Source organism: Pseudoliparis swirei, chromosome 18, assembly GCF_029220125.1.
Source record: "Pseudoliparis swirei isolate HS2019 ecotype Mariana Trench chromosome 18, NWPU_hadal_v1, whole genome shotgun sequence".
Classification (NCBI taxonomy): Eukaryota; Metazoa; Chordata; class Actinopteri; order Perciformes; family Liparidae; genus Pseudoliparis; species Pseudoliparis swirei.
In genome coordinates this window covers 15,040,302-15,066,955 of record NC_079405.1, presented here as the reverse complement: position 1 = coordinate 15,066,955, position 26,654 = coordinate 15,040,302, and the positions used below count along the sequence as shown (strand labels likewise).

The following is a 26,654-nucleotide window of genomic DNA, read 5'->3' as shown; positions in this document are numbered from 1 at the left end:
TCTTCCAGTCTGATCGGTCCATTAACACAGTGGTCCCCAACCTTTTGAGTTTTTTTGCGGCGGACCGTCAGAAATTCAGAAATTAATATGTCAATATAAAAAACGTAAATACGGCAATAAATGACGTAATTATACAACATAACAAGCAAAAAAGTGCCAAACAACAACTCATCATTACGCCGAATGAGTGTGAGCCGTGCGCTTGTTGACCTGCGGCGACACAGACGAGTGGCGACACAGACGTGTGTTTGGTCGCTGCCTCTCACCGAGTTCTGGTCTGTCATATTAGAACACTGTTGTTTTTGGTCCTAAGGCCACCGTCATTTGCATCTCGAACACACATTTTTTCTCGAGGACGACGGGCACAAGCTGTGGGGGGTTTGTTTTGCAATGGGGCATTTGGTCTCTTCTTTGCAGTTTTGTCTTTCTTTACCGCTCAAACTCTTTACTCTTTAAAGCCCGGCCTCTCGTCAACGTCTGAAACAATGAAATTCGCTGTTCACTCGCCCACACAGCAGCGACTTTGCGGCCAACTTGACACAGCAGTTCATTTATCAAGTGAGTGAATTCATTCATTGGTTGAATATGTTTGAAGATTCTTTGTCACTGAAATGTGCCGCCAGCAGCCGCCAGCACGCGTGAGACTCGCCTGCAGATATAAACCCGAACTTTAAGACTCCTGAACGCGGCTCAGACTTACACGACGGTATATCCTTTTTTTTTAAAAATAATTTTTTTTTTTTCAAAAAAAAAAAAAATAAAATAACTTTTTATTTATTTTTTTTACCGACCGGTTCCACCAACCAAACGGCGGACGGGGGGTCAGCGCGGCCCGGGTTGGGGACCCCTGCATTAACAGACAAAATATAACGCTTTACAAAATATCTAAATGGACACAATGTAGTTATAAACATCTAAACAGAGTTGTTGATTTTCTAGAGATAATTTTCCAAGACATTTTCAGTGGTGATCTAGCTGGCAGACGGGCCATCACTCCCTTTTGCTCTCACCAGGTACATTAACCATTGGGAACACCAATATTACAAATGGTAGCATACATTTTGCCGACAAATGTAGCCTAAGATTTAAAGTTTGGTCAACTCTTTTCACACAATACGATATATACATGCTATATTCGTACAATTATGTTTGGCTACTTTATGTTATAAATAATATTCTGACTATAAATACAAAAGTAGATTCTTAGTAAAGTTGTTATGCAGTTACATCACAAAATGAACAATAAGAGTAGCTTTTTACAGTTTTTATTGTTGCTGGAGGCTCTAATACAATATGAATCATAAGCTTTACAAAATAAAAACAAAACAAATACAACAAAAAGATTCCCCTCCAAAATGGAAACAGACAAAGGTTTCCACTGAGACACAATGACAAACTGTGACCCCCAACAATGACGTGATAGGTGACGAGAGAGAAGAGTTGAATTAGCTGAACAGACGGGAGAGGCATGTCATGTTATACACAGTGTAGGGGTGGGGGGGGGGGGGGTTGGGTTGACGTGGGTGTAATCACCCGGTGATTATAACAGTCCATCCCCATGTTTGATAAGTCCACATTTCCACTCACTGCAGCCCCACACAGGCTCACATGCATGCGGACAGAGTGGGAAAAAAACCTAAAAAGCTTGCAACACAAACCGAAGGCCGCCCTCGTGGTTACACCGTTTAACCATAAGAATGAAAGTTATACACCGACAGTAATAATTTTATACAAATATATCAGGGGGGTGTCGTAGACAAAAGTAGGTGCTTGAAATAAATTTGATGTACATAAAAATGACATGTCCGTTTCCTCGACTCAGGACCCAAATCGCTCATTTGACACTGACCACGGACACATGAGCTGTGAGAACATCCGGGATTATTACTACAATGACCCTCACACTGTAAGATTATCATTAACCATGGCAATACTATTATTATATTTATAACATGGGAGAGAAGAGAGGGGTGAAGAGAGACAGGGAGCGTGAGTGAATGACTTCATGGCAGATGAGATGCATGAAAACAAAACCAGACAGACAAAGAAAACCAATAAAAAGCTATGCATTTTATCCTTTTTTGTTTTTCCACAAATAAACAAGAGTGCAGCACTGAAACAGGCTTGGAGGGAGAGAAGTAGAGAAACAGAGAAAAGATGGCGGAGATGAGGCGGAGAGAGTGAGAGACAGAAGGAAGAAACAAAAAACCGTAGCGACTCTAGCTGGTGTGTTTGCGTTTGAGCGCCTCCATCAGGTCGACCTTCAGAGCCTCCTGCTTTGACTTGTCAGCCAGAGTCTGAACACTCCTGTGTGAGAGGAGACAAAAAGAGAGGAGCCGTCAGCGTCTACAAGACGGGGAGACAACGGAAAGGGTGTTCCAGAGAGACAGAAACACGGTAAGTTCAAGAGCAAAGTTAGACAGGCCAACTCCTGTGTGGAGAGCAGAGGGTGAAGGATATGCAGTCACACATTAATGTCAGGCCACTGCAAAGCAACCGTTGGTTATCTGACGGCATGCAGTGGAATCATGGGCTTCACCTCCGACACGCCTTGTAGCAGGTTTCACTATCGGTTGCATCTTGTGGAACGACGTTATTTTAAGATGACATGGAGAATTAAATGTGCCAATAAAAAAAATCAAATGTTTCACTCCATTTGCTTGAAAGGAATAATTCAGCAAACTGCAACTGAAAATAACCATTTGTTAAGCAATTACTCATCCTTGATGTTTCCTTGAATCGAGGATGGAAACTGTTTCTCTCATATTGAACAAGCTGGTCTTCAACAACAGAAACATCACAACTATTGCAGCAGAACAGCTGCAATTATCCAGCAATGCACTCAATGTAATGCTTCTCCTCTAAAACCTTTACGAAACACAAGCATAGATCCACGTGTTTATGGAACAGTGAGCATGCGATGTGGATAAATAAGACTTGGATTATCCTGCAGGAGTTGTGTGAGGGTTTATAAACAGACGTTTTTATATCGTTTTGCCGTTGGTATACGATTACCCCAATTATTTTAATTCATTGAGTCTTCACTCATTTATTTTATGTTCTGTTTACTGTGGAGGTATGCAATAAAAATAATTAAAGAATTCATGGCAACACGGAGCAAGTAATTGATATATGGTCATTTTGTGTCTTGTACCTTAAATCCATTCGAGTTTCTCAAGAAAATAATTCTGTTGAACAGAGGGGGGTGAATAGAATACCAACGCTAATCAGATGTTTCAGGTATTGTTACAAAGCGGTGCTTTACACTCACTCCTCTGCTCTAGGAATAAACACAACGTTTAAGAAAACCTTATTTGGGCAACAAACTGCAAAACATCAGACTGCTCTGAATACTCCGACGTGGTTTGTGCGTCGCTCCTTCACAGGGCTCGTCTGTTAGACCACAAGGTAAACAAAGCATGCACAACATGGCTGCACAGCTGCTCAACGTTCAACACTGAGGAGCATGACCATGTAGTCGTAAGAATAATAATAATAATGAGCATACAGTGCCACATACACACTCAAGAGTCACCTGAGAGCCTGAACCCTCACAAGCACATCAAATACATCGGACCGCCTGAGACCCGCGGGGGACTGCCGCTGATCCTGGAGGACATACCGTCTGTCCGGCCGGTTGCTGTTGCTAGACGACCGAATGCATCCATTGGTGGCAGCCTTGTCCTCTTAGCTCGTTGGGAAGGAGGCTGAATAATGCGTTCAAGTCGGGCTTTGGTGAGGGAAACTGATTGATAACTATAAATGTTTTGTTTATAGCAATCAGTGTGAGTGTAATCCAAACCAATCAGTAACTGTTAATTCATTATTTATGAGCTGGAAGACTCAACACCATTTCCATTCAGCGTTGTTCAGCTTTAGAATAATATCATGCAGTTTGAGGCATAATCCATGCGGTTATTTAATCACGAGCAGTAGAAAAGTATTTTTCTGAAAAGTATGCATTTGAATGTTTCTGCACATTGATGTCTCTCAGCCTTGGACTGAGGTGTGTGTGTGATGACGTTAGTCAGGTCTTTTTTATTTACTGTCACTGTATAAAATGACCTTTTGTGCCCAGGCTTGTCTTATTTGTATCTTTTTCTTTGTGCCGAGTGAGCGGCTTCAGATGGAATTAGCAACTGTACAAATCGGAGAGTGAGCACCACAGAGTTAATTTTGTACTTACCAACCCTAAAATATTGATGCACACACACACATACACACACGCACACACACATGCCAAGTTGTACCTCTGACCCTAGTCAATGAAGATCTGACGCTGGGTGAGGACCTGCGACAGCTCCTTCTGGAGCTGCCGGTACTTTTGGTTATCAGGCAAAGACTCAATAGATCTGCAGCACAGAGGAGAGGCAGCAGGGAAAGAGGTGAAGAGAGGGACAGGAGGACAGATGGTGAGAAGAATGGCAGCAGAAATGTGGGACGGAAAGCAATATATAAAAAAAAAAGGATGATAGGAGACGGATGGGGGAGGAGGAAGTAAAGTGAATAAAGAAAGAATTAAACTGAAAAGAGGGAATGCAAATGTATGTTTAAATAAAATATTAAATAACAAATAAGAGAAATTGACAAAAGATGTAAGAAAAAAGCTGCTGGACAGGTCAACAGATAGAAGTAAACGGACTCTTCTGCAGACCCCGCTGACTGGAAGTCCTGTAAAAGAAGAGAGGGTGGCGAGTCATTAAAGAAACTCATTTACCTTAGGCCATTGACGATGTCCTTGGTCTTCCCAAAGTAGATTTCATTCAGTGTGGAGCGAATCTTGTTCTCCATATCCTGGAACACGAATCAAGACATTCTTAACTTTAAGTCCGCCTCTATTCTCCGGTGATCAACGGCAACATTTGTAGACATTTACATCACTGACTAGATATGGAGGCGTGTGAAATGTGCTGAACATGATGCACAGTGACACTTTCCTCATTAGTATTGTGTATGATATTGAATTATAAAGAGAGGCGTGTATACTTAGAAATACCCGTTATTGTGAAACAATACAAATCAACATTACCACAAACTACCACTAAGCAGATCTACTGACTTCGACAAGGCGGCCAATGTTGGCGATGTGGGGTGAGGACTCTCCAACCGTCTCATCTTTTTCCATCTGTGAAAAGATGACATTGGTTTCTGGATGCTTCGAGGGGATGGCCGTGTCACCAGTGGTTTTATCTTTAGTTCAACACGTACCTGTCTTGTAAGACTGCCGCCCAGGTTCATGGTGCCGGAGCCGGTCTTGGTTGTCTGGAGCCACAGCATGACGGTGGAGGTGAGTTTGTAGTGAGCAGTACGACCGCTGGACTTCTCCTGCTCGAGCAACAGACACAGCAAGCAATGAGACGATACTCCAGACCCAACTGGGAAGTTCTAGGAAGACGAGCCCTAAATCTAAAGAGATATGATGCTAATCTCCTGCATTTAACTCATGTTAACTGTCAGCTGCAAATGTCATGTTTTTGTATTTGCCCGTTCTTACCGCCTCTAAGAAAACAAAATGTCAACCTATTTTATATCGGCCGATTCTCACCTGCACCTCCACCACATGGATGGAGTCCCAACACCCTTTGATCTTCTTGGATCCATCCCCGGCCTTCTTGATGAGAATAACTCCGGCAAAGCCATGATCCAAGTCCCAGAGGTACACAGAGGACACACCACCCTCAAAGTACCTGAAAAAGGTATCAAAGGTCACAAAAGGGCGAGACTGGCGGCTTGTGAACACTTCCCATGAGAGTGCTTCATTGGAACTCACAGGTCTCTGTACTGGTCAAAGGCGTTATTGGCTTCGACCTCGAGCTTCCTCAGGCGAGCTGAAGGCATTGCACCGTCTTCAATGGGTGGTTCATACTTATTACTCCACGGGGATCTGGTGAATTGAGAAAGACATTACTAAATCCACTAAAAGCCAACTACAACTATAGTTTCAGTCCCTGTCCGTAGTCTATTTAACAGATTAACCGCTCATAATGTACTTAATGTTACTTGTCCATGACTGAAGTGCAGTATTAAACTCGACCTGTAGGAGTCGCCATCTCGATTGTAATCACAGAGCAGATAGTCTTTCCCCACCACCTTGTCCCGGGCAATCTTCAAGGGCTGGTCCACAGAGGAGAGGAGGTCCTCACACAGACTGGGCACCTGGACAAAAACACACCGGAAAGAAGCTCAACATCAACACATTGTTTTCCTCAGCAGAGCTGTGCTCAGCTGTGAAACATTCCACACACGTTTGTAACACATCTTAACTCCTCGAACAAGTTATTAAAAGTGTTCTGTTTGTCTTGAGTGTCAGCAAGAAACATAAAAGCAAGCTTTTTTTTGCCAATGCAGACTTCCTGTGTGAGATGCCAACTAAAACAATTTGCAGACTGAAGGAACAGAGTTGACTCGCGAAAAGTAGTCGTCGCGTTGGATTTAATCCTTTCATTTTGGTCAAAAATTAACTGGAAGTTCATGACCTATCTTTCACATTCCAGCTCCACTCGTTGAGCAGAGGTTACTGAGAGGAGCTGGAATTGAATATCAGTGAGAAACATAATATCTAAAAGGAAACGGTGGTACAAATTACTTCTCACAGACTGATATGGACTCCCCTCTTTATGTCCTCCTAAATCAGAGTAAAGACACAAAGAAGGCCCTGTTACCCTATACAAAAAACAATCCCCCCACCCCGAACACACACCTGGCAGCCCAGACTGGGTGAGACAAGAGAAGGAGAGAGGGGGGGGGAATAAAACCCAGTGGGCCAAGTGTGGTAGGGAAAAAATGGAAGGCAGATTGGAGGATACAGGAGAGAAGTGAGAAACAGGAAAGAAAGGTGATTTCAGGTGATTTTGAGCAGACGGTGGAGCAAAAAAAAGTGCCTGGCAGTGGAGGTGATTGACAGCTGCGATAATAATCGCTAAAAACCGGACACAGTGAAATGGGTGAGGAGAGGGCCGATGCCCGGGTAGAGGTTAAAGGTGACGGAGGAGGAAGGTCAGTAGGTGGGGGTCTGGGTGGAAAGGAACACATACGACCACAACACAAGTTGTCATGCAAAGAAAATGGTAAAAGTGTGATTTAGCTTAATTTGTCCGACTCAGCTCACACTGCGTGTTAAAACCCACACAACGGCTCTCCCAATTGCAAAATGTTTTTGTGTTGCACTGAGGATTTAGAAAAAAAACCAACCACACATATTTCTGATATGTACCAAACACAAACCTGCTGAAGCAGAATCCACTGACAGAAACAGAGCACAACTATTACTGTTCACTGGTGACGAGACACAAATGTAAGAGATTTACAGAGCTCATGTCTTCAATGAAGGGTGATTTGTTTTGCTGCGTTTTCTGTGTACATATCAGAATTGGAATCTGTCAATACCGTTGGTCTGATATACTGTCTAATGGCTTTGTTTACAATATAGCTGCAGGTGTTACCACAGCTTCAGCAGTTCGTTCAATTTTTGGATTTTAAATTAATATATATTAGCAGTCTGCTTTGAGTCGGTTGTCAATGAAGTTAAAATGACAGCCCTGCTTGAGGAAAATAATGGAGCAAACAGGTTTTAATTCATCACAGACAGTCTCCTAAAATATTTAGGCTATTAAATGCATTCTATTTAGTATTTAACCCTTGTGTTGCCTTAGGGTCATTTTGACCCGAATCAATATTACACCCTCCCCCCGCCTTAGGATTAATTTGACCCCATTCAATGTTTAATGTCGGTGTTCTTTCGGTAGTCAACAAACAAACATAAAGTGCCTCACACTTAAACTTGGAAAACAATATTAATTCTAATAATTTTCTGGAGGTTTTAATTGCTGGCGTCAAATTGAACCCAAAGGGTAAAATATGTTAGTAAATATAAAGGTAACAGGAGGGTGAAACATTAAATCGGGTAAAAATGACCCAAAGGTGGAGGGAGGGTGTAATATTGATTCGGGTCAAAATGACCCTAAGGCAACACAAGGGTTAAAAAGGTAACCCGAAGAATATATATATATATTTTTTTACATGTCAATACAATGCTCTAACCTCCAGGTAGCGCTCAGTCACAAACAGGATGGTGACCCCTGATCCTCCTTTTGCATACTACTGCGTGAATTAAATACGTGACTATTTTCTAATTTATTCAGAACTTAAAAAACAAAACTATCCAATTTTTAAAGAAAATTAAAACAGAATCCGTCTGTTATTATCGATTTAGAAAACAATAGTTTATTACTATATTTCCCTATATGATTTCATCACAATATGAATACATTAAAGGACAATAAGTTATCATATTCAATTATCACCCAGCCTTATAGTTATGCGTGATGTGATGAAGCTCCAGTGAACATCTTGACTCAAACATTGCATATTCATAGATAGAAGTATATTTTTATTATTAAGTTAGCTAAACATGTTTGTGGAAAAGCCATACCAGACACAACATACAAAACAACCATTTCTCAGAACGTGTCTGTAGAGGACCGTCCGTTTTCCTCTAAAGAAATCGGAGAGGTCAAAGCAAAGACAGTAACTCACCAGGTCAATGAGGTCACTAAGGTTTTTCTCAATCTGCTGAGGAGGCAGACGCCTCATCAGGTCCAGGGCACAGTCCAGCTGCTGGTCATTCTGAAAACAAAAGACAGTTATTACACTGTAGTATCAGATATGTAAACACATCCATTCACAGCTTCACGGCCCTGCAGCTTTCCTGCAGACTTAATTGTTTGTGTCACATTCAGTGCGTTACTGTAAATTGGTATGTTTCAATTTGCATTAGAGTAAATATCATTTACTTACAAAAACATTTATTTCCGTATGTATGTATGTAATCGCTATTGAATTCGAATATGTATTATTCCATAATTTTAAGAATACTTCTTGTGCTGGCACAGAATATAATTTTCACTGAGCCCAAAGTTACTAACAACATAAATGTGTTCATTGTTTCTCACTACAGCTGAAGAAGAAAGCAAACAGACCCAGTTGTACTTATGCAACACATTATCATATTTAAATAATTGGTTTAACATTTAAGTGGATTGTAATGTAAGAAAAGAAGCTGCTCTTAATGTGTTTTTACATTCTAGAGCATCTGATCTTTATTATAACAAAATTGATTGGTATTAGTTTAATGTTATTTTCAGCCTGATCACATTTTTTCTGAATGTCCAGCTGCCCAAAATGCCCATACTCACAGTGGAGCACAACAATCTGTATATTTGCAAGCAGATATAGTGACGCTAAGCAGAGCCACATTGAGGAGTAAAAAAGAAAAGAGAAGGTTTTGGTAGATTATAACGCTACGACTTTAAACTTCTGCTTTTGATTGACGAATTCACTTGAACTTCAGTATTATCTTCACGCTGAGGTTCAAGAATGTTTTGTTTGAATCCAGAACCGTTCTGCCACAACACCAAACACAAGTGCAGATGTCTGCACAGTCCCCTGTGGTGCTGTCTTGTCTTGAGCACATTATGAGGTTTCAGCAGTCTGACAAATCAAATGGTTCTCAAATGTACTCAAATGGTTTTTGAGTACAAAATGTCTTCTTTGAGTTACTATCCCGCTTCTGCAGCTCAACAAGAGAATACTGCCTCACAAGAATACAAGAAATATGTCGACTAACTCAGACTGTTAAAGCGTCACAATAACTTAACACTATGTTTTACTATATGTTTACACAGAATGCGGACTGTGGATTTTGATAAGGACTCAGTCTTGGTATGCTCTTTCAAAATAAACGTCCACGACGAGCTCCTTCCCCTCTCACAAGCAGCACAATGATAAAGACCTGCTACATTCTGGATGAGGGCATGAGAGGAGTTGCTGTGCAGGATGTATTCCACACCCTTGCAGGCAAACTCTGCTTGCACTGTGAAATTACAGACACATTTCCAGCTCACGAGGCTGAGCGGCACTCATGATTTGTCATGTGAGAATTTGCAGAGCAAAAAGCTGTTGGAGATGAAAGAGTAATTTGTGCAAAAAACTGTTCTGCACTGTGAAAATAAAGTTGGTCAGACTTTTGACGATTGAACTAACGAACATGTCTCTGAGCTGTTAAAGGTGCGGTCATTTGGCTGTGAGTCGTGTCACAGAGTGGCCGATTTGAATGGAATCGCTCACAGCTCATCTTCAAAAGTGTGGCAGAGAGACATTTTCAATGAGGATGAGTGCTACTGAGGTGACCAACAAAGTGGGGAAACACAACTGTAATTCAGGCTAAACTTAATCTGTATCTTTGGTTTAATGCATAGAATATGTATAAGAAGTGGGAGGAGTCATTGTGACATCAACCATTGGTTTCTGGACTCTGGATCTCTAATAATAACTTACTTACTGAACATCATGCTGTATTGTTTACTACGGTAATAAGTCACAAGCAGTGTACATTTTTTTCATTTTGCATCCGACAAGTAGAGAAGTCAGATATATACCTTTACAAGACTCCAATATTGATCATGCTCTTGATACTCGAGGTGATTTGTTTTCAAGTAATTGAAGTAAAGGATTCTTGATGTTTTAGTGCATCCATTAAGTTCCTGTGAAAACGTCCCCGTCTGCGGCAGCTGGGTTGTCTGGAGCAGCACTAAGAACCTACAACATCTGGTCGGACTTCACTGACTTGGGTATCAATCTCTGATTCAATCTCCTTCCACACAAACATCTTGACCGGCCATAATCCCTCACCGTCTTCCCACACGGTGATCACGGTCTAACACGGTGTTTGAAGAACAAGAACAAGCTGACAGATTCATAGCTGAACACATTAACTGAACAAATGGCAGTTTGGAAGGCATATGTTTCAGAGTTTCTCACAGGAAATTGGAAAAACATGGCCACATGTGATTGTCAAACTATCTTCATTCGTCTTATGAGGCCCACTCCTGAAATTGCAACATGAAGAACTGAATTAGTGCAAAGCAAACGTACGATGTGACTAATTAATCCATCAATATTGTGAAACACAGACTATACCAATGTAGAACTGTCAGAAACACTATAAAGTGTGTGATTTGTAACAAACACTAAACGACTCAGTCATCACAATGAGCCCAAAATCAATTCAGAATCGTCAATCCAGCCTTTAACATTTAGATTCCTTTTTTTGGTTACATATTTGGAGTAATTTACTGAGGATTTTTTTGTTATGTACTTAGTCATCCAAACTCAGTTCATGTTTGATAATGGCGTCAATGTCCCCAATAAACTACAGTTTGGGAAGTAGCTGGCCAGTCTTTAACTCTTGCAGATAAACATTCCTGTAGTTTTTATCCAGGAAAAAACATTCCTTTGGAAAACAGTCTTCCCTTTCACTGTGCCTCCTTGTTGTGCAGATTTATTTAGGATAAATTAATGTAAAATTTTTAACTTTACGCAGGCAAGTCATTAAAAACTTATTAATATTGAGCCGTAGAAGACGCAGAAAAGACAGAACTGCAATGCATGGCCCTCCCCCAGAGGATTCTGTTTCTCTCCCTTAAGTATGCAGTGAGCAGCAGCATATTAGTGAGCTGGGGAGGACGGACCAGCCACAACATGAAACTCTGGGGAATGTGTAAGAAGATGTAGGAAGTTGAGTAATACTAGAGGGACAACCCCATTATTAAGCTAAGCCTAACAGGTAACTGGCTATGCCCGATTCATTTTCATCTGAGCATTATCAGATAGTGCCATAAAAGTCACGACTACCGTAGTTATATAATGATAAGTACCTGCATTGAGGTTAACTATAATGTTGTATAAATACATTTAACAACGTAGAGCAAATTAAATTCTGATCACTTTGAGCGTATCTTTACAAACATCATGATTAGTATGAAAAGAATTATACAATAGCACAACATGTTTTGCTCTGCCACATTATTTGTTGGACTCATTTTATTCACCTCCCTTTAAGATGTTGACAAAACTCTCCAACTTGGCCTGTCTTTGAAATGACTCCTTTTAAGTGCAAACGCCTCACAGAGTATACTCATTCAACTCCTTTGCAGTCAAAGGATAATGTTATGTTATAAAGTAGAGAACCTTTTCCATAAACATTTTTCTCAAGGATGACCCTGAACATAACAGAAATGTTTAGGCAATAACTCCTGTGCCATTTCCTCTCCTCTGAGTTGCTTTTTGCCCGTCTTAAAATCTCTCTCAGCTGATGAATCAGTCCACACCATCAGACACCTGTGCTCCTCGACACAGTGTTTACCAGTGCTCCTGTCTCTGTGTAAACACTAGCTCAGACCAACAACCCCCGGGGTCAGTGGAGGCGGTGAGGCTCAGCCAGCAGAATGGATGAGGTGAGGCCGATGAGATTGGGCGACTACGGAGAAAAACCAGCTGCTCTTCTACAACTCAGGCATAAGACAATTTAGTATTTTCTCCAAAACACACTTTTAAAAACAATGAGAGTACAACACAGTGCTCCATCAGGCTAGAATAGCTCGTCAAATATTATTTTTGAAGCATAAATGAATGCTCAATTACAGTGATGTCACCGCCATATAAACGGATTAGATAGGAAAATGTTCAAAAACATGGATCGAGTAAATAATAATAGCTGATGTGATTTAAAGGTTTGAGTTTAACATTTCTCATATTGAATGTTGCAAAGTTAAGATCAAACTCGCAAGGCAGGAAAGCCTTGAGGAGGTTGACAGCTTGTCATGGTTAGGAATAGGAGGAGCAAATAGTCTTATTTTAGCAACAGGCAACCGGCGCTTGACTATATTAGCCTGTGCGTGCGTGTGTGGTGCACGACTGGATGGCTGTGTGTGTGTGTGTGTGTGTGTGTGTGTAGAGGGGGGCACACCTCATATTGAGACTCCTCACTAATACGATACACGTACTTGTGTCAAATCCAAAACATCCTGTGCTCACTTTATGCCTACGGGGCATCTAGCTTGGCTACCTGCTAACTAAACTAACGATAGTTGGTAGAAACAGCTGCTAGCTTCGCCACGAAGCTGATTCATTCGTATTCGATACGGGGAAGTTTTTGCAAACACAGCAACTTAGATGTGTGTCGGTGATTTATGAACGTGAATCCCCTGCTGCTGCTGCTCTCAGGTTTCCACCTAGCGCCTCCAGCTAGCGTTAGCCTAGCTTAGCATCCCTAGCCGTTAGCAGCAGAAACCTGTCCCCGTCGCTCTCCTCCAGCTCTCCCGCGGCCCTTACCATGTCTGCGGCGTCTCAGCGGGGCAGGGGGGCACGATTTCACCGATGACTGTACACCTTAGCTTTACTATGGTTCAACAAGTAACTCCTCGCGTCTCTTCTTGGTGTGTTGTTTTTATAGTCCCCCGCAGAAGATGTTTTGTTCGCCTCTCCCTAACTGAACCCAGCCCTGTCAGCGAAATTCACTTCCTCAACCGGGCTACAGGAAGGAGGCTTGCAGTCAGAAAACACAGGCCTCAGTTGCACATCCGGGTCACTTTGGGCTTTCTCTCCAGCAGCCAATGGCAAAGGAGCAAGAAAGGCATTGCCAAGTATGGAAAGAGAGGAGTGGTGCAGTAGATATGCACTCAGAGAGAGAGCAGTGGATAGACGAACACGGTTAATATAGTTGTAAAAAACAAACCTTGCTCGACCAACGGTGACTGGAAACTGCTAATAATGGGACGTTTACAGAATCCACTTACTCCTTATCGTTCTAGCTTTATTTGTAAACCTTTAATTCACACATATTGTCTAACATAAATGATGTGTTAAAGTGTATAATACATTTAGGTTTCATCTCCCTTTGTCATTAAAGAGTTTGTCAATTATACAAAATATAGTACTCTATTTACAGAAATATTATTGGGCCACTATTATTTGCTATATATATATATTGTATTTGTAGTGTATTTATATTTATAAGCTTGTATTCTGAAGGCTCTCTCAGGTTTAGTTTGATTGGTTTTGAATGGAATAGCAATTTTCCTTTGTTTGCATTATGCAACAATGATGCAAGTCTACAAGCAGGTGTAATGATGTCGTACATTTTTTTTATAATACCTTAATGTGTTGATGGCGATAATCAATTATGATTCATTGCCTGTTGTGGTGGATATTGTGACACTGTAACTGGTGGTTCATTAATGCTTAAAAAAAATATTAAAACAAAATGAAATTAGTCTTTTTAGTGTTAAATTATGTCATGCTGATTGCACCGTTATTCAATACCCAACTCTTTCAGCTGCTATTAAGTTACATGTGTTGGTTTGATGTTGTTCTCCCCCAGGTTTAACCCAATAAACAACTTCTATATATTTTAAAGAATCAAAAGTACAATTATAATGAAGATTGTATATATTTAACAATTTTACATCACATATGAGTGAACGTCTTCCTATACACTTATTGAAATAGGTATAGTGTAATTACTCCCCAATTTGTCTGGGTTGATGTCTTTTGCTTACATTGTAAAATGTTAAAGAGTAAATGGGTAACCTGCCTGTACACCCCTCCAACATCTGTATAATATTGACTGTCAGGAAATCAGCATATTACAGCATTTACTAGAATTTCATAAGAGGAGGAGTAATATAGCTACAATCTCAAATATGTTTGCTACTTTGGACATAGTCGTGTGTTTTGAAAAATGAAGATGACGGTGTGGCTTAAATTCTTTCAAAAAATACCTAGATTATCTGAGGCAAAACATATTTAAAAAGAAGGTGCTAGTCCAGTGTCAAATTATTTCTGCCTGCATAGCATTACATTTGATCTCCTCGTTAGTTTTAAATAAAATAAAGCAACGTAACATAAGTTGAAGGGGGAAATACATGTTATTTATATCAAGTTTGTGAAGGTGTATTTTTGTAAACAGGAAAGTGCTGTTTAGACTCTTTAACATATCAAGTTGTTCGTGCCGTCTTGCTAAATGAATATGATAACAAAAAGATATGTTTCTTAAAAGTGAACGTTATTTTAGGGGCTAAATATAAACCTAAAACAAACGGAAGGGTAAAACCGGGAAATTGTGAGATCACGTGGCTATATTTCTCTCGCGATTTTTGGTCGAGCTTCCTGACAGCTGAAAACATGGCAGCCGAACACGGACGGAAATGGGACCGCTGTCTTGCTGATACAGCCGTGAAAACAGGTTAATGTCTTCACATACAATTGCATACTAGTATGTAACGCTTCTATACGGTATTCTGTAGTGCATTACAGTTGGTTGATATGCTGTGCGACAAACCAGTCAAGGTCCTTTTCTACGGGACATCTGTCTGTCTGACCATCATGGGGCAGTTTGTTGAGGTCAACGGTAAACCTGTCTGCTGAATGGTCAAACTCACGTGTTTTATTGTTTGGGTGAGTAATGATTAGATTAAAGAGGACCACATAGCGTTGAGATACAAGCTGAGTTTTGAACAAAGTCATTGGTAGAGTCACGGAGTAGCTATACGGATGGCGTAACGTTGTCATGCTGACTTTCTGCCTGAGACCAATTCTCCTCATTCAGTCTCATCTCTCCATCCCCCTCAACTGGAATCAATATTTTACAGTTAAATAGCAGCAAGGAGCCTGACACTTATACCCTGGAATTAAAAATTGTATAGCCCTTAAAACTAAAGCATATCTCAAACATAGAAGGTAAAGCATCTGTTTAGTTAAGACTGTTAGAGGTGCAGATTCAACTCAGACCAAATCCACACGAAACTGGGTAAATCTGAAGTCTGTCCCACTGAAAACACCCAAACCATTAGAAACTGCCCAATCTATGAGTGGGGAGGACCACATGATTACTCTGATCAGTTAAACCACGATTAAATCCCCCTTCACTCTCTGTATTCTGTGTTTTAATAGCTGTAGTCAAAAGTGATTTTTTTCTCATTTAAATATTGTTCTTATGTTGTCGGACAGAATTATCCTGAAATGGTGATTTAATCCTGTTTTATATGTTTGCATACAGCATATTGACATCAGCTGTGCTGTGTGACACATGGCTCACAATCTCTGTAAACAGATTATGCATTCATATATATAGTATGAAGGTTTATACATTCAAAAGATTGGATGGTTCATAACTTTCTTCCAGCCCCAGGGCTTGTCTAGGAGGACATATGTTATTGTTTTCCAAAAGATTTCCTCTGTTAACGGGAAATGCAAAGCCAGCCTCTTCAGATTCACCGGCTCTGGAGAGAAAAATGCTTGCACGACATGGACAGAGGTCACTCTTCAGGATGTCCCAGTTCAGTGTGGACAAACTCTTGTTTTGGTGGCAGTGATCGGTGGTAGAGCAGCGTCGTTCTTCGTTCAAAGGCTCGGCGGTTCGATCCTCTGCTCCACTAGCCCATGTTGATGTGTCCTTAACACTTAGCGATGTGTCCTTAACAAATGCTGTCCCTGCAGTATATAAATGGTTAGCTAGTCGTGATGGGCAGGTGGCACCTTCCATGGTAGCCCCTCCCATCAGTGTATGAATGGGTGAATGTGAAGACATGTAGCCTGAAGTGCTTTGAGTGGTCGGAAGTCTAGAAAAGTGCTGTTCAAGTACAGTCCGTTTAGCATTTACTTGTTGTGACCGGTGTTCCCTTTTGTTAAAGCAATGTTCTACTTTTTGTTTGGCATACGGTGTTTTGATTTGAGTCCTTTGCAGTTCTATCCATACATCTTTTCAACTGATGCACCAATGTTTAAAGTAACTTTATGGGACCCTCCAACCCTGATCAACCAATAAAGTCTACAGTCAAAATTATATTTGAGATATTCGGTCCATTATCAGCGGAAAGAGAAGTCGTGAAGGAAGAGAACAATCTGAGCAGGATTACAAGTCACTTTTCTATTTTTAAACTAAATAAAACCATCACTTTTTTATTCCTGTACACCTTATGTGCAACATTTACTTTGATATATAGCTAATGCATATTACTCAGATGTTTTTTAATGTACTGCCCAAACCATCTGTCTAGTATAACGGGCATTTTGGGAAAGTCCGTCAAATGAATCCATGTTTCCTGGTTTCGAGGTTTCCTCCGTGGTCTCTGGCCTTCTTTCAGCCACTTGTCACTGATGAAACTACACAGAACTACAGCGTTGCACAGATCACCTTGGGGGTTTTATGCAGAGTTTGTCAGTTGTATATGGAACAGTGTTGGTGAGGACTCAAATATTTAGACTGGCAAACAATCTGACCCAAAAGACACTTAATGACATCAGCTTTGGCACAATGAAATATGTTTCTTGCTGGGAGGAAAACGTCTGCATTGTGGCTTTTCTTTGAGCTCATTCTGTGTTGCAAACTGTCCGCTGTGCCAAGGCGTCTCTGTCAGAAACTTGGGCTTCATTTAGTTTCTGAGTTCCAACTTTCTGTGTTTGCTGAGGAAAATATAGTTTAGCATATTTTGTGAAGCATTGTGAAAGTGTGTTAATGATTCCAAACTGTTCACTTTAAACAATAATGACTGTCACCATGTCATATTAAGTAAGATTATTCTTTCCACACGAGCTGTTTTAAATCCTGAACAATGTCCCCTTCAGACGCCTCACAATCTTTAGCTCTACGAAGAACACCATCACTTTAAATCCCAATGCGAGTTATATGTCTAAAGTTGTGTTATTTTGTCACACTAAATTCACAAAATGTAATATATTTATTGATCCCGTTTCCAAAAAATGCTTGAAATAATGAACAAATGAACATCAGTATTATTAACTAGCTCTAGACTTCATTTTATGGGAAACCTACTGAGTATTTTGTGGCCTGTGGGTTAAATCGTTTATTCGACTGCAGCAGCAATGTTTTTGTTATAAACCATCTCCCTGAGAGACGTCCAGACAGAGAGAGAGGATGCCAAAATGAGATGCTGATCAGTCCTCATATTTTGCCAATGCTTTTACTGTATTACTGCAAATGGAAGATCCGGGGTTTCAGAACGGTTCTGGCTGAAGATCAAAGAAAGACCGAGACTGCAACAGACGGAGAACCTTAAATTTAACTAAATCTTTGCCTGAAATGGACGCAGATGACAATACATGTTTGTTGATCCGCACTGGGGGTTTGTGCGTGTTCTTTTGTGATCTCGTTTGATATTTCTAAGTTGTGCAAAAGAAACGGGGTCATGCTGCATAGCTTACTGAATTCAATTAAGAGTCGGTGAGGCCCAAATGGCAGTTTTGTGAACTGTGCTTTCTGTGCTGGCCGGCCTGCTGTTGGGTGAAGCTCAGCGCACAAACACATTCCTCCTCAAGATCCCACTCCGATCGGAGCTCTTCAAACAAGCCAACTTTTATGTCCCTGAGAATAACCTTCAGCTTGACCCGACTGGGTCAACACTGCTTACCTGCACATGTGGGCCCTGTTCGACCTCTCGCCTCCTCTCCCTCCGCCTCATGGACTCTTGACTCGTTTCCCCCTCTCTCGCACCCCTTGCACTGTTTTCGTTCTTTCTTGGAAGTTTGTGCTTTCTTGCTGCTTTTTGCCTCCCTCTCTTTTCCTAAGGAGCAATGTCTTGCTAACGTGTGCCATTTACCAACTCTTGCATCCGACATCATAGCAGCGCCACACTGACCTCATTACGACAGATTTACATCGATGCCAGCCACTTTGTATCCTGGATCAGACGTGATCACATTACCTCGGTACTAAAGTTAATTCATTTCTGGACGTGTCGTCACTTTACTTATTTGTGTCTCCTGTTTGCAGTAACCGGTCTTGCTGTGGGCGTTGTGTTCTCCGTCCTTCTCTTTAAACGTAAGTGCGGTTTCATAAAATTAGACTGGTAAATGCTTTTTTAAGCACTTCTTTAAAACATAAATGTACCCCCCCCCCCCTCCCTCCCTCCCAGGTCGCACATGGCCTGTCTCACTTGGCTCCGGTTTGGGACTGGGAATGGGATACGCCAACTGCCAGCATGACTTCAGGTCACCATACCTGGTTCATGGCAACATGGTTAAGGTGAGTGCAGAGGGTGAGATGCATTGTTTGTCAGAGATTTGTGACACACACTTATTGATTTGTGTGTGTGCTCATTTACAGGACCAGTAATAAAGGACTAAAGATGAGCAGGATTTGCCGTGAAGTCGTTCATCCGTGTTTGTGTTGCAGCTCATTTCTAACGTCCCACATTGTGTTTATCAAATATCAGTCGATGTATGTTTCATAAAGAGATTATTGAAAACGTCATCTGTTTCTCCTTTTTGTTTTTCTTTGTGTGTGTTTGAGGAGAATGAAATGTGGTTTGGGGGTGGGAGGCAATTTTGTGTGTTAATGAGCTGGGAGACTTGAGCTCCTGCTGTTTTGGAATGAGGGCCAGGTTCAGCATCTGCAGCCCTGTTGGCGAGTGGGAGGATGAAGAGTTACACCGAATGATGGAAGAAATAACTTAGTCGGTGGGAGAAGAATGTTTTATGTTGAAAGAGAGGAAGTTAGCTTTTCATGTGTGTGTGACAAGCACATTATCATAGTTTTCCTACTTATAGATTACTTTCAACGCCATAACATGTAGATAACCAAGACTGTTCTCCACTCATGCTAGATCATGAATTTGTTCGGTATGCCATGATTTGTGGTCTTGTTTGAAGTTGTGTGAGCTGGACAAACGTGTTTTGCTGTGAATAAGTTTTCTATCCAGGGAGTTGGAAAAGCACACGTCTCCATATCAGGACGAATCTCCTGCCTCGTGTGTATTCGTTTGCCGTGGTTGTTTTGAGTGTGATTGATCACTTATGTGTGGTTGCATGAGCCTGCTCGGAGAGAAGGAGGATTGTTTGAATGAGCGTGTGCAGGCGCACATGTTTATCCAGACCCCTGGTGAAGCAGAATCTGTGGAATGTAGAGGAATGTCATTTCTGGACTGGAGTCTGCTCTTATTACTAACAGGTGAGTTCTGCACTTTGCACTCTGAACATAACACATGGTTTACACTTTCACATCAAAGAAAACACTGCATGCTTTCTCTCATACATACACTCACATTTTCACTCTATCGCGCTAAAGGCTTTCTCAGCAATGTGAGCACATAATGGGCAATGTCAGATATCAAGCCATGTCACTCGTCCCCTGTCCATTAAAACATTTGTTTTCAAGTGAAGCATGGGACAGATAGGGGGCCTTCTGGACACGAGCCAGGCTGAACACCTGTACATAGGTAGGATGAAGTGCAGGAATGTAGTGTGTGGGAGAGCGACCAGTGACCCAGACAAGGTGTAACAAGGCAGCCAAAACCTATCCAACCTGTCTGTGCCTGTCTAAAGAAATCTCCATGATTAATCATAATTACCAGTCGGATGTACAAAAACAATTTGTTCATCTAATGGCTCAAAGCTGTTCCGTCGGTGTTGGTGAAAATACCCCCAGACTGTGAGCTGCCGCATGACTGCAGCGTAGCTGATGCTGCTGTACACCGATATTTTACTTCAGTAAAATATGCAATTAAACGCTGTACAAATACTCAGTTACAAATAAAGGTCTGGCATCGAAGACGTTATTATCATCAGCTGATATCAAATGGAAAATATGCAGGAATATAGCCCCTGTGAACATACTATAGATTGTGTGTATTCATTTGTATAGTATAGAATTTGCCCTTGAAATGCTTTGCAGCATTCACTTTGCTCACAATGTCGTTTCACACCAAAGTTATGGAGGCCTTAATTAAATAAAGTTATCATGAGCACATGGTGTTGACACAATTTCAACTTTTTAGCTAAAAGAAAATGGATCATAGCATCGGTCGATGGTGTTGCATTATCAGTTAGTAGTGTTTCCATTTTAAAAACCCCAAAACGTGTAGAAGCATATTTTCAGATTGCAAAGATAAGACAGGAAAATATATTTGTGTTCCGGCATCTTTTTCCTTTGAATCTGACCTTCGGTCTGGCCTCTTTCCTCGACTTTGGGACATACTTGAAACCTTCCCAACAGCCCCCCCTTCACGCTCCTCTTCCTCCGATTTCTTCCAGAAACAGCACAGCAGGACCCCGGTCTGGGGGCTCAGCCGCGCCTAACTCCTGCTCCAGAGTTTTACAACAAAAGACAACGACTTGGAAAGAGCTTGTCGGAGAGTTGCGAGGGAATGTAACATTGGACGAGGAGAGAACAAAGGGGCGGGACGGGCTGAGCCAGTGGACTCGGGGATGAGATAGCGCTCTACGAACATCATCTCCCCATCCTTCCCCGTCGGAAGACACTTCTTCTTCTTTCTTTGCGGATGATGTAACTGTTTAGTGACGGACTGGGCTCGGATGTGTCCTCGCTGCTGACGAAGTGCTCATATTTCTCTCACATTATCAGCGCACGCTGCTTCCCGGCAGCGCACCGCATCCTCTGGTTTTAGCGGCCAGTGTCCAGGTTTGCGCAGAGCTCCACGGGCGAGCGGCTCCTCGGGCGGGTGAGCGCCGGTAAGTGTCTCCACGAGGACCTCTGAGTTTGAGACGTGTCTGTATTAGTTGTACTTGGTTCTGTCGCGGTACTCCTCTCCTCGCTGCGGGCGACGTGACTTTTCATGCGTTAGTTTGCTGCGACACTTGTTTAAAATGACGGTGGAGACTTCTCTCACTTCCAGAAGTACCTCGATAAAAAAAGAAACATGAACTTGCTGGTGATATATATGTGTGTTATTGGGGATAAGACGTTGTCTAAAATATTAGGCGAGACAGAATGCGCTATTATAAGAAAGTCCGAGGGGAATATTTCTTGATATTTATTTAACCTGCATCAAAGTGCGAGAGAGATTGTGCAATTCAGATTAAACAATCTAATCTGATATAAAAAATAACTTTTTTTGTGTGTGTCGCCCCTGCATCAGAGACATTAACCAACTCAAATATTAACGGTGCTGTAACACGTCATAGCTCGCGTTTGTGTTAACTCTTGTTCAGATGTCCTTGTTTATATTATATTCATATATATATTTATATGTCTGTGACAATGAGAGCGACAGAAACACGGTGTCAAATTCCTGTTGGGTGAAGCCGTCACACACCTGATCAGCATTACCACTTTAACATAATACAGTATGCATTCTGTAAATATGCGTTTTAAGAAAGTAGCTGGAAATCTGTAAAATAAAGTAAATTAGATTTATACAGATTTTTTTTAAAGAATGTCCTTCCCCCACAGAACAACACTCCCCAGATGGCCTTTTATCTTTTATATCTATACACAATAGATAAGGAGAGCTCTATTGATTCTTGAAGACAGGGTATCTTGTGTCAGAGACATATGGAGGTTCTGAAAGGTGTGTCTGTGGGTGACTATGAAACACTTTTTTTTATTAAGCAGCAGGAGAAAACCATTTTGTGGGCTGTAAATGACGCGACTGGTTGAGGCATTTTAAAAGGAGTGTGAAACAGCAGAGGACAGACTGCAGGTGAAAGGAGCAGACATATGCCGCCCTCCCCCATTGTATTGTCTCTTTTTGGCACTATATGAACTTAATCTTGTGTTGTTTTCACCGTTGCTGCATGATTCAGATAATCAGGAGGTATCTCTTTTAATCAGTCACATGAGTCCAACATGTGACTGCAGAATATATAAAGTATGGGACCCCTGGGTTTCAAGCTGCTAATCAAATTGCCAATTCACATCTGGAGGGATTTGCTAAGTCCAAACTTCACATTAAATCCAGGCCACATCCAACCCGGAAAAAAAAACATCAAGAGATTTTGTGACTCCTCTTTTGAATGTGTGTGTGTGTGTGTAACAAGGTCAACAGGCCGGCTGTGGTTTTCTTCCCCTCTATAGGTGCAGTCATGTGGCAGAGGATACAGATTTGTTGGGTACTGTTTGCACTGTATTCAGCGGCACCGCCTGCACACATCAACCGCCTGGCGCTGTTCCCTGACAAGAGCGCCTGGTGCGAAGCCAAGAACATCACACAGATAGTCGGGCACACGGGTTGTCAGCCTCGCTCCATTCAGAACAGGTCAGGATGGAGGCCCTCACTGTCGCTCTCTTTGTCTGACCGTTTCTCTGCAGCTGAAAAAAGTGCTGATGCAGAAATGTGTTTTAATGTGATTGTATTTTTCAACCATACAGTTAGTAGTTATTTGTTTCAATTTATTCAGTTAAAATCATCTTGCAGGGGCTCAACATTTGTGTGATGTCCGAATAAATAACATATTACTAATAACAAAGACACTTTGTCAAACAAGTTTCAATGCTTGTTGATTTATTTACATACTTGAAGTAGTTGGAAAAAAATAATAATAAAACTGAAAAAGATTTTTTTGAAAACTGCAGACGTTGATATAATAGCTAAACACTGGTAATAGATATTATTATGTTTCTTATTATCAACAAATCTGAATGAAAAAGACCAACACCAACAAAGCCCTTTGGTTCCTGGACATAAATCTGAAGATTGGGTCATGACTGTGTACCTTTTAGCAAACTATACTCAGTATGTGTTTCGCTTGTGAATATAAACAGCAGCAGCAGCAGGCCCATGTTCATGTTAATGACAGAACATAATCATCCAGTGCAACAAAGTGGCCCAGTGATGAGTTTTGGAGGAACACACTATTTATCACACTATTGCAACACTGAAAATACTTGTTAAAAGTATCACTGTCTTGTTTGTTTTGTTCTTTTAATGGTGTTTGTTGACCAATAGATTCCGACGTATCCTTATTTTTCAATGTGCTTAATCTGTAACACCGTGACCCTTCCAAGTAATTTCTGTACGGCCTTTGAATTACTTGAAATAGTTCAGTAACAGTTTAGTTATTCTCAACAACAAGGACATATTTCTATGTATTCCTCCCTAAGCTGCAGTCCTCACAGATATTTGTACACTACTTATTTGGGAAAAGACACATTCTCATCTCAATCATTTTCCCTTCTCAGGATTAGTTGCCCAGAGATTCACTTTACATGTATGAATAACAAGTCTCCTTTTTGTGATTCTGTGTTTGGCCTGAGGCGACCAAACATCCACAGCTCTCGCTCTCACAGTTGGATCATGCATAACGCCCTCTGTCCTCCTCACAGAGCTTGTCTGGGTCAGTGTTTCAGTTACAGCGTCCCCAACACGTTCCCACAGTCAACCGAGTCCCTGGTGCACTGTGACTCCTGCATGCCGGCCCAGACACAGTGGGAAGTGGTAAGATTTATGGCACATCAGCTCATAGTGAGCACACACCAACACAAACTGGTCTAACTCACACACAAAACCACAGGTTTCAAACATGAAGGAATCACTCTTTGTGGTCACTGGCGAACACAAAGAAGAAGAAAAAAACCAAAAGGGAGAATTTTTTAGATGCGTGTTTCAATTTCTGCAGTTCCCTCTGTGAGTTGCCAATGAACCATACTCCTGTATCTTCTATTCCTGAAGAATGTTCAGTGTCCGTGTTAGCCAGAATGAATCCAGTCTTTCGTCAACAAAGGCTTTGCAGTGAGGTGTATGTAGTTTGGAAAGCTGCCAGATAGGCCAGGCGGGTGGGACTTCAGGTGAGGTCGCCTCGTGTTTCAGTGGAAAATATTGTAACTTTTGGAGTTCACCAGATAGATGAATACATTTTCATACTGTTTGTGTTGCTTGAGAAAGTGCATTTACACTCTCAGATTACTTCTAACTATCTGGAAAAGGGATGTTTTTGTCTGCATGATTGTTTTCACAGGGCTTCAAACTAAATTCAGTTAGAGACAGAACAAAGTCAGCTTTCATGAAAGAGGATACTGCTCCATGCTGGTTTGGCACTTGTGGTAGATCTTGATAAAACTGCTGACTTATCATTTTCAATGGATAATGGAAACCGTGAGAGGAAGTTGCGTGATGTCTTAAGAGCTAGAACAGCTTGTGCAAAATTGAGGTTTACAAGGTGCTTGTATAGTTTCTGTTTATTTCATGTTTATTAGATGGACATTTTCTAAATGTGGAAATACGAAACCCTTTAACAAAGCAAAAACGCGAAACTAAGCAGTACAAATTTAACCAAATACACTCGCGCACATTATCCATCCACATACAGTAGTAGTATGCACATATTGTAAATATCAGATTTACTGAGAAGGAAAACAATATCTCAATTAATATCTCAATTAATTAAACTAAGGTAAAGATATATATTAACCAAGCAATATTTATTAACCAAAGTAGAAATAGAAAAATAACAAAAGAATGTACTCGCCCTAAAATGTTCACATATTGTGCCAATGTTGTTTACTCATTTTATGTTCTGTAGTAATACATAAAAAACTAGAACGGCACTCGGTAGAGCGCATACCTTCGCCGCAGCCACTTTTTTGGTACTTGGCATGAGAGTGTGGGGAGCTTGATGTCATGTGAACATTGTGGCATTAGTTGCATGCCAATTGGATACAAATTGACCGTGCTATGGTAAAAAGAAGATTTTTACCTTTTCATGACTTTGACCTTGAACCAGATCGATCCCAAAATCTAATCAAATGGTCCCCGGATAATAACTAATCATCCCACCAAATTTCATACGATTCGGTTTAATACTTTTTGAGTTATGCGAATAACACACACACACACATACAAATAAATAAATACACAGCGATCAAAACATAACTTTCCGCAGAATGCGAAGGTAATGAATAAGATGTCACATACCTTCAGCTCTCTGAGCTACAAATTCTAATTCTTAATTTTTTTCCCCTCAAAACAACATAACCAGCAGAAATGAAAAAACAATAGGTTTTTTTTGCCTTTATTGTTTTTTAATTATCTCTATTTACTTTATGTTGTAGGGCAGGAAAGAAAGTATTGTTATCACTTACTTCAAATATATATGACTATCAATAGTCAAAGACAGAAAAACAATATGAAATACATTTAGAAATATATAAAAAACAAAGAGTAAAAATGTATTATTAAAAATATAAATATATCTATAAAGTGGAATATTTAAGGCTAAGGCCACATATAAAGTTAAATTCCTGTTCATTGGGTTGCTGACATTTAACAAACCAGCTGACATCCAGCAGCCATTAACTTTGTACCTCCAGATATACCCCCCCCCCCCCCTCTCTGTTTATATGTATTTAAGTAATTGTATGTGTGTGTGTGTGAACAGGTGACTCTGGAGTGCCCGGGCAGTGAAGAGTCTCCTCGCGTGGATAAGCTGGTAGAGAGAATCTTCCACTGTAGCTGCCAGTCCTGCAGTAAAGAAAGCGGCCAGGAGGGGGCGGTAATGCAGCTGTATTCAGCAGACAACGTCCTGGACGCTCTGTCTCTACCGGACACCCTCAGCGGCGCTCAGTCTCACCCGCTGCCCCCTTTAAACACACACTCTAAAAAGCATGCTCACCCACACACAGCCCATCACACACTACCACACACATCAGATGGAGGATAGGGACGACGTCCTTTTGTCCCTCTGCTCATCTTTCACGACCTCCACACTGCAGCCTTTGTACCAATCTGTAGTGTAAAGGCACTTTGAAAATATGGCTTCAGTTCAGTCAAGTTTCTCTAAAGAAACATGCACACTCGCACACACATGCACATGACATGGCTGTTAATAATCTGTAGTCTCATAACTTTGTATCTGCTTTATCACAATAAATTATATTGTTGTTATAACCGTTTGTCTTTTGTTTAATATAGTTTCTTGTTCTTTATCATCATGTGCTGCTGTTTGAATTTGGGCCATGGAACTTGTGGTTAGTTTCTTTGATCAACAAAACTATCATAACCAACATTTAATATACGTTTATTGGAGCACATAATAGAGATGCATTATGGGAAGATACTGACTGC

General features: G+C 41.0%; 3 protein-coding genes across 5 annotated transcripts; 2 read left to right on the top strand and 1 right to left on the bottom strand.

Moving 5' to 3' along the window:
• Nucleotides 1-1,249: 1,249 nt before the first annotated feature.
• capzb (capping actin protein of muscle Z-line subunit beta) lies at nucleotides 1,250-13,379 on the bottom strand. 2 transcript variants are annotated; one of them, XM_056437119.1, is made up of 10 exons: nucleotides 13,171-13,379; nucleotides 8,536-8,625; nucleotides 6,035-6,156; nucleotides 5,771-5,884; nucleotides 5,546-5,687; nucleotides 5,209-5,325; nucleotides 5,060-5,125; nucleotides 4,718-4,794; nucleotides 4,251-4,352; nucleotides 2,218-2,307 (listed from the first exon to the last, which is right to left on the bottom strand). In XM_056437119.1, exons 1-9 carry the CDS (start codon nucleotides 13,171-13,173, stop codon nucleotides 4,259-4,261), a joined length of 825 nt encoding a protein of 274 aa, XP_056293094.1. In that variant the 5' UTR covers nucleotides 13,174-13,379; the 3' UTR covers nucleotides 2,218-2,307; nucleotides 4,251-4,258. The 2 variants fall into 2 exon arrangements, with proteins under 2 accessions (XP_056293095.1, XP_056293094.1); XM_056437120.1 differs by lacking the exon at nucleotides 4,251-4,352 and having other exon boundaries at nucleotides 1,250-2,307; nucleotides 13,171-13,377.
• A 1,616-nt stretch (nucleotides 13,380-14,995) lies between these two features.
• On the top strand, nucleotides 14,996-19,108 carry LOC130208163 (MICOS complex subunit Mic10-like). Its single transcript, XM_056437141.1, has 4 exons — nucleotides 14,996-15,082; nucleotides 18,629-18,676; nucleotides 18,771-18,880; nucleotides 18,962-19,108. The coding sequence occupies exons 1-4, from the start codon at nucleotides 15,022-15,024 to the stop codon at nucleotides 18,968-18,970; spliced, it is 228 nt and encodes a 75-aa protein (XP_056293116.1). The 5' UTR covers nucleotides 14,996-15,021; the 3' UTR covers nucleotides 18,971-19,108.
• Nucleotides 19,109-20,932: 1,824 nt separating this feature from the next.
• On the top strand, nucleotides 20,933-26,477 carry nbl1 (NBL1, DAN family BMP antagonist). 2 transcript variants are annotated; one of them, XM_056437132.1, is made up of 4 exons: nucleotides 20,933-21,324; nucleotides 22,670-22,850; nucleotides 23,918-24,029; nucleotides 25,969-26,477. In XM_056437132.1, exons 2-4 carry the CDS (start codon nucleotides 22,678-22,680, stop codon nucleotides 26,248-26,250), a joined length of 567 nt encoding a protein of 188 aa, XP_056293107.1. In that variant the 5' UTR covers nucleotides 20,933-21,324; nucleotides 22,670-22,677; the 3' UTR covers nucleotides 26,251-26,477. The 2 variants fall into 2 exon arrangements, with proteins under 2 accessions (XP_056293107.1, XP_056293108.1); XM_056437133.1 differs by having other exon boundaries at nucleotides 20,934-21,324; nucleotides 22,641-22,850.
• Nucleotides 26,478-26,654: the final 177 nt, after the last annotated feature.

Bases quoted from the DNA above. Each gene is read 5' to 3' on its own strand.
- capzb (XM_056437119.1), bottom strand. The intron at 5,885-6,034 runs GTCGAGTTTAAT...TCAATTCACCAG, and splicing joins CGAGATGGCGACTCCTACAG to ATCCCCGTGGAGTAATAAGT. The intron at 4,795-5,059 runs GTCAGTAGATCT...TTCGTGTTCCAG, and splicing joins ACATTGGCCGCCTTGTCGAA to GATATGGAGAACAAGATTCG.
- LOC130208163 (XM_056437141.1), top strand. From the start codon at position 15,022: ATGGCAGCCGAACACGGACGGAAATGGGACCGCTGTCTTGCTGATACA. The intron at 15,083-18,628 runs GTTAATGTCTTC...TCCTGTTTGCAG, and splicing joins TGATACAGCCGTGAAAACAG to TAACCGGTCTTGCTGTGGGC. The intron at 18,677-18,770 runs GTAAGTGCGGTT...CCTCCCTCCCAG, and splicing joins CTCCGTCCTTCTCTTTAAAC to GTCGCACATGGCCTGTCTCA.
- nbl1 (XM_056437132.1), top strand. From the start codon at position 22,678: ATGTGGCAGAGGATACAGATTTGTTGGGTACTGTTTGCACTGTATTCA. The intron at 22,851-23,917 runs GTCAGGATGGAG...TCCTCCTCACAG, and splicing joins CCTCGCTCCATTCAGAACAG to AGCTTGTCTGGGTCAGTGTT. The intron at 24,030-25,968 runs GTAAGATTTATG...GTGTGTGAACAG, and splicing joins CCCAGACACAGTGGGAAGTG to GTGACTCTGGAGTGCCCGGG.